The following is a 6,192-nucleotide window of genomic DNA, read 5'->3' on the forward strand; positions in this document are numbered from 1 at the left end:
CCCCCCCCCCAGTGGAGGTGCTGGGAGGCAAAGAAGCTATTTGCTTTGTTTAGGGGGTAGACACCCCCAGGAGTCAGTAACAGGCACTGACCCTGTCCTCTCAAGCATGGGCTGGGATGGCCCGATGGCAAGAAAGGGGACAGTGAGTCAAGGCGGGTTGATGGAAGTGTGTGCGGGAAGGCTGAGCTGGAGGGCTTAGGAACGGTAAGGTCTGGACCCCCGGACACCCGCCAGACGCCGCTATCGGGCGACAGGCGGGTGTGCAGGCAGTGCCCGTGTGGCCCACGTCCATGGACCGGGCAAGCCGGGGCCAGGGGCCTCTCCCTGTGCCAGGGGGTCGCCCCCTGCCCTGTCTCAGCTCCCCGCTCCCACCCACCACCTGGGTCCGCCGCCCCCACGGGCCGGCCAGTTCTCCCGGCATGTCCCCCTCCCCGCCGCGCCCTGCTTGCCCGCACTGACCGATGGACACGAGCTTGATGTGCTCGCGCTCGAGGAACTCGAGGGCCACGGACACGTTCTCCAGCTTCATCTGGCGGAAGTTGGGGCGCGGGTGGAACTTGCGGTACATGCGCTTCTGGCTGAGCACCTCGAGCAGCGCGATGAGGCGCAGCCCGTCGCTGAGGTCGCGCTGCAGGTCGGTCAGGCGCTTGCCCACGCACTTGAGGTGCTCGTTGCACCAGCGCGTGAATGTGTTCTGCTGGATCTTCTTCCACGGCGCGTCCTCCGCGAGGTCCTTCTCCGTGGACGGCATGTCGTCCACTTCGTCGCCCAGGCCGAGCGCGGCCTCCGAGTAGCCGCTGTTGTTCATCATGCCGGCGTGGGGCTGGGGCCGGGGCTGCGCTGCCTACGGGGCTGGGGCTGGGCTCGGGCTGGGGCGCTGTCGGGGCGCTGTCGGGGCGCGACCGCGGAGCTCGCCGCTCTGCTCTGCGCTGCTAGCAACTTCTCTCGCGCCCTGGCTGGCGGGACTCGGCGGGCCTCCTCGGCTCCTCGGCCGCGCTCTCTCTCTCTCTGTCTCCCTCCGGGGGCGGAGCGGTGCTCGGGAAGTGCGGGCCGGGCCGGGGCGGGGGGTTTAAGAAGCCCCCGGGGCCGCGCCCCCCCCACGCCGCGCTCGCGGCCCCCGAGTCCACGTCAGAGCGCCGGCCTCCCAGGAATGCCGCCCGGCCCGCGGGTGGGGGCCGCGCCGAGCGGGCGGGCCCCGCCTCCTTCCTCCCCTCCCCCACGCGGCCCGGGTGGCGGGAGGGGCTCGGCACCCCCCACCCCCTCCCGGCCGGGGTCTGCGGCCCAGGCGGGGCTCGGTTCCCGCGCCGCCGCGCTGGGGAGGTGGATCGCCGAGCTGGAAGGCGAGGGGTGAAAGTACCCAGTACCCCGAAGCTAAGCATTTCCAGTTCGAGATGAAATCCATCCCTTTCATACGCTGTGGGACTAAAGAAATAAATGGGGAAACTGAGGCTACTGGTTAGGACCAAACACACTGAACTAGCGAACTAGCGTTGGCAGAATTTTCTGGATGAATTGGTGGCAGGGCGGTTGACAGGGCCTGGGAGTCCTGGCTCTTGGCCCAGGGTATTGTCCACCTGCAGGGGAAAGGAAGTGTGTGTGCTTGTGTACAGATGGACTGAGAGGAAGCAGGGACGCTGCCCAGGCCAATTAGGGAGAAGGCTTGGGGGTGCTCCACTTTACAGGTAGAAAAGCCTCATTTGAAGCCCAAAACCAGGGCCCCAGGGGAAAGACTGAGGCTACCCCTGACTCAGTGTCCCTGTCACCAGCCTGCTTGGCCTCATCCCCTCAGAATGAAGCTGAGCTCAGGGAAAGAGTACCTGGTGAGTCAGACTGTGCACCCTCCCCCCCAATGTCTGACTCAACCAAGGTGATGAGAGGGTAGGGAGAGACTCTGCCCTGTTGTGCCAGGGAGCCCCCTGGGCAATGTGCCCATTTGGGCCACAAAGGCAGATCCTTCCAGCAAAAGGGCGGGTTAGCCAGACAGAAACAGGGAGAGCCCAGCCCAGAACAGCCAAGGGGAAACGTGACAGGGCTGGTGGGCAGGGAGAGCCCAAGCGAGCCAGCCAGAAAACCTAGGCAGGACTGGGCTCAGGGTAAGTCAAGGGTAGCTGGAGTCCTAGGGTATGGTGACAGCAAGGAAACTGAGGCACTCAGAGGAGCTGCTAGGAGTGAGGTGAAAGAGCTGCAGAGAGTGTACAGTCTGCAATTCTGTGGCATACATGTGCTCCGTATCTCCTGGTACCCCTTCTAGGCCAAACTCTCTCAGCTGCCTCATCCTTCTTGACCCAGTAAATTTGGGCCAGATAGTCCTCGACTCAAGCTGTGTGGTGACTGGAATTTGGGAAGATTCTGGGACCTTCTCGATGAATCATTCTATCTTATTGCTCCTCTACCCCCAGGCATTGTGAAAAGAAAGAGGACAGTGGGTATCTTTGAGGGCTGTCTCTTCAAGGGCAGAGCGAAGGCAATCCCTGTTATGGAACTCAGAAAGAAGTTCAGGGGTTTTGTGGGGGGCAGTGCTTATGGTAACAGGCGTCCATGAATAATCTCTTTNNNNTCTCATTAGGTAGGGAGGGGGAGGAGCAGAGAAGGCACCAGAAACAGAAAGGGGACCTGCTGTGTGTGGCTTGGGAGGGGGGAGCTCTGGGGGCCCTGATAGTGACAGGCGAGGTATAAATAGCTTGGGCCCTGCGGCTCATGTTCTGTCGGCTGCCTGTGACGAGGTGCTCAGGAATTCCACTCTCCTATTGGCACCCTCCAGCTCCAGAACGCTCATTCCCCCCATGCCACCTTTGTCCTATGTCCAAAACCAACCATCCGGCCTCAGCGCTGACCGTCTACTTGAGAGGCTGAGCTCTCCTGTGGAGAGATGCCCAGCTGGAGACACATGACACATAGCTGGGTCTCACAGCGAAGAGTGTGTGTGTGTGTGTGTGTGTGTGTGTGTGTGTGTAAAAAGGTAGACATTTGATACCCAGTCTGAGGTGCCAGCTCAGGGTTCATCAAGTTTGTCTTTGAAGCCCTGATGAAGAAACCGAGGTACAGATCTGAGACATCTCTCGTGGGGAGAAGAGAAAGGGCAGGGTGCGTTTGCTTGGAGCTGACGGCCTCTTTACAAACTCTGAAGGCTCACAGTCCTGTTGTGTGGGTACTACCCGGGGTTCCCCAGTAGCTTAAGGGCGTCTCTTAAGGAGGGGGATTTCAGAGGGAAGCCAGTGAGTGAAAAAAGAACTCCCAAGTACAGCACCCCCACTCCTTTCTTCCCTCTCTCTCCCCTCTCTCTCTTCTCCCCCCCCCCCTTCTCCTTCCCTCTCTGCAAGAGAGGTTTGTGTGCGGCTCCAAGGAGTAAGTGAATGGTTGGCAGACAAAGGTGCCCAGTGCCAAGGATGGTTCCCGGCATCCTTCTCACCCCCTCCCACAGAAACCCGAACCTGTTGCTCTCCAGGATAAATCGGGGCCTGAGTCAGGCCCCAGCCAGCCAGTCATAGTCAGCCTGACCCAGGCGCAGGCCGGTGACTCAGCCCTCAATATAGCCCCTGAGCCCGGGCCCAGCCATGAAAGCTGGAACAGACCGTGCACAATGCTGGTCCTGGGGCCTGCCAAGGGGGGCCCCCTCCCTGAGGAGGGCTGATGTGCTCCTCCCTGAGTCAGGCAGGGGCACAGAGACGGTTTACAGGGGGTTTCGTCAGCTGAGTATTTGGGGCAGTGCTGGCTGGGGCCGCAGGACGTTTATAGCCCCCTGACTCACCACCCACTGACCTGTCTCAGGAGACCAGGTTGCCTGGCCGTTCACCTGGCCCTGCCTTTCCCATCAAGGGGCACCGTTTACCAGCCACTGACACTGGCCATATTTAACTTGGGCTGAGCAGAATTGAAGTGACCAGGTCTAATGGGCCATGATTGAAATCTTGTTTTTCTGGGGGTGCCTGGGTGGCTCAGTTGTTAAGCGTCTGCCTCCGGCTCAGGGCGTAATCCTGGCGTTCTGGGATCGAGCCCCACGTCAGGCTTCTCTGCTGGGAGCCTGCTTCTTCCTCTCCCACTCCCCCTGCTTATGTTCCCTCTCTCGCTGGCTGTCTGTCAAATAAATAAATAAAATCTTGAAGAAAAAAAAAAAAAAGAAACCTTGTTTTTCTGGAGCCAGGGGCATTTCCCTAGTCACCTGGGCTGATACTGGTTTGGCCAGGCTGACAGTTGGTACTTTGATCAATCAGGGGTACTGACAGTGGCCCTGACTTAGGTGCCAGGGACACTGTGGTAGGCTGGAAAGAGCCAGAGGCTGAACTCCAGCCTCTTCACTTCTGGCTCTTGCAACCTTAGGCAGGTCATATAATGCTTTGGGGCTTTGGTTTTCTCATCTGTAAGATGGGGTTAATATTACCCTCATAGGTTTTTTGTTTTGTTTGAACTGTGTGAAGATGAGAGGAGATAACATGTGAAGAAAGACCTCTTTACTCTGGCAACAGTGTAGCAACAAGACCAGGAGGCACAAAGCATCCAGTGAGGAAGAGGGTGGCTTTCTAAAATGAGCCAACAGGGGCAAGTGTCCTGACGGGAGGAGTTCTGTATTCTAAGCAAAAAGGCTGGGGAAAAGCAGGACCACTTTCCTGCCATTGCGCAGGCTCTAGGCTCAAGCCTTGGAAGGAACAGATAAAGTCCCAACTGGAGGCTGACTGCCTACCAGACCATGACCTCCATCTTGGCTTCTAATTACAAGTTAAATCACTGATCCTCTCTGGTAGGTAATCTTCCAGTCCTTTCCACCACACATGGTCTCCAGCCAACTGGTGGCTGGAGTAAAGCGGATAAAAACAAAACCAGGGTCTCACTACACTTAACAGCAAGGGGCCAGTGGTATCAGGTGGTTGTGAAGGAATTTCTCCAATTTAGGTTACAACTGAGACACACCATCTAATGGAACTGAGCGCAGTTCCTAATTTTACTGCACGTACTAGTCAACTGGGGATCTGGTTAAAATGCAGATCCTGTCAGTAGCTCTGAGGTGGGGCCTGAGAGTCTGCCTTTCTAACAAGCTAACAAAGCTCATGTTGCGTCTGTGGCCACAGGGGGCTAGGCCACCCTAAATCAGGACTATCTTCAAAGAGGAGCCATTTAAAGGGAGGCAAAAGGAACGCGTGGCACTGCCCTCGATCTGCCTAGGCACAGCCCTGTTTATAGGGACTGGTCACGATTTTAGCACCGGCCCCAGGCCCCCTAGGAAAAGGCTAGGCAAGAAATGAATTCATTTAATGCTTAGCAGTGCCCACCACAGTGCCTCATTCTATAGGTATGTGTGGCTTTGGATATTTGGGCGAATGTAACAAACTCCTTTTGGCATCAGGTAGAAAGAGGCAGAGAGAAGGGTTCCAGGAAACCAGCAGTCATGGCGCTGTTTTGCCCACTGTGGTTTATGAATACACTCGGGGCCTCTCCTATGGAAACATTCATAGGGAACAACCAATCACAAGGGGTTCCACAGAAATGAAGGTAAACAAGGACACTGGTAAGTTATCCTCATCACTCTGCTTGTTGCCACTTTGATCCACTCTCCAACCCTTGCCCTGCTCTCAATTCCAGCAGACCGACTTTATGTCACCGGGCATCTCTGCTCTCCGGCTCCCAGATGGGATTAGCAAATGAGAGGTGCCAACAGGAAACTGGCAGGTGGGAAGAGCGGGTGTCAGGCTCTGACAAGGTCTGTACCCCCCTGGGGGTCTGGGGTCCCTTTCCAGGCCTCTAGCCCCGCTTCCTCCCCTCTCCCCTTCGGGTGGAGGATGGGAGACACTGTTGCTGGGACTTCACTATTCCTTGCTGGTTCTCCTGACTCTGCCCGTGTGCGGAGTCCCTTCACTAAACACTCTTCAAGGTAAAGCTCCTGAGTGCGCCACCCATTCACCGCAGGACCCTACACACTAGTAAGTCCTCTCTGAGGGCGCACCCCACGAGGAGTCACAGGGACTAAGCCACGAAGGCTCACGTGCAGATGTTCTCAGGGCACTCTTCTCACCGCAGGTGGGTGTGGGCAGGGGCCCGAGGGCAAGTCATCTGAGCCCCCTCCCAGAGTGCCCAGCTCATCCCATTTCCCTGTGCTCAGGTGAGCTCCTGGAGGTGGGGTTTCTAGGTGCAGACCAGCTGGCAGCACAAGGAGCCCCCCTCGTCTCTGAGGTCATCTGCAGGGTGAACAATCCTATTTAG

At 57.7% G+C, this 6,192-nt stretch overlaps 1 protein-coding gene across 6 annotated transcripts in view; it reads right to left on the reverse strand.

Moving 5' to 3' along the window:
• Positions 1-811, reverse strand: part of FLNC (filamin C) — a 26,991-nt gene extending 26,180 nt beyond the window's left edge. For 4 of the 6 annotated variants that reach the window (XM_040644029.1, XM_040644028.1, XM_040644027.1 and 1 more), the window contains exon 1: positions 460-751. In XM_040644029.1, the coding sequence (XP_040499963.1) occupies positions 460-751 (292 nt within the window). Of the gene's footprint in view, positions 1-459 lie in introns of all 6 variants that reach the window. The other 2 variants (XM_040644025.1, XM_040644024.1) reach the window with 1 other exon arrangement.
• Between the last annotated feature and the right edge of the window lie 5,381 nt (positions 812-6,192).

This window comes from Ursus maritimus, unplaced genomic scaffold, assembly GCF_017311325.1.
Source record: "Ursus maritimus isolate PB19 unplaced genomic scaffold, ASM1731132v1 scaffold_3, whole genome shotgun sequence".
Taxonomy (NCBI): Eukaryota; Metazoa; Chordata; class Mammalia; order Carnivora; family Ursidae; genus Ursus; species Ursus maritimus.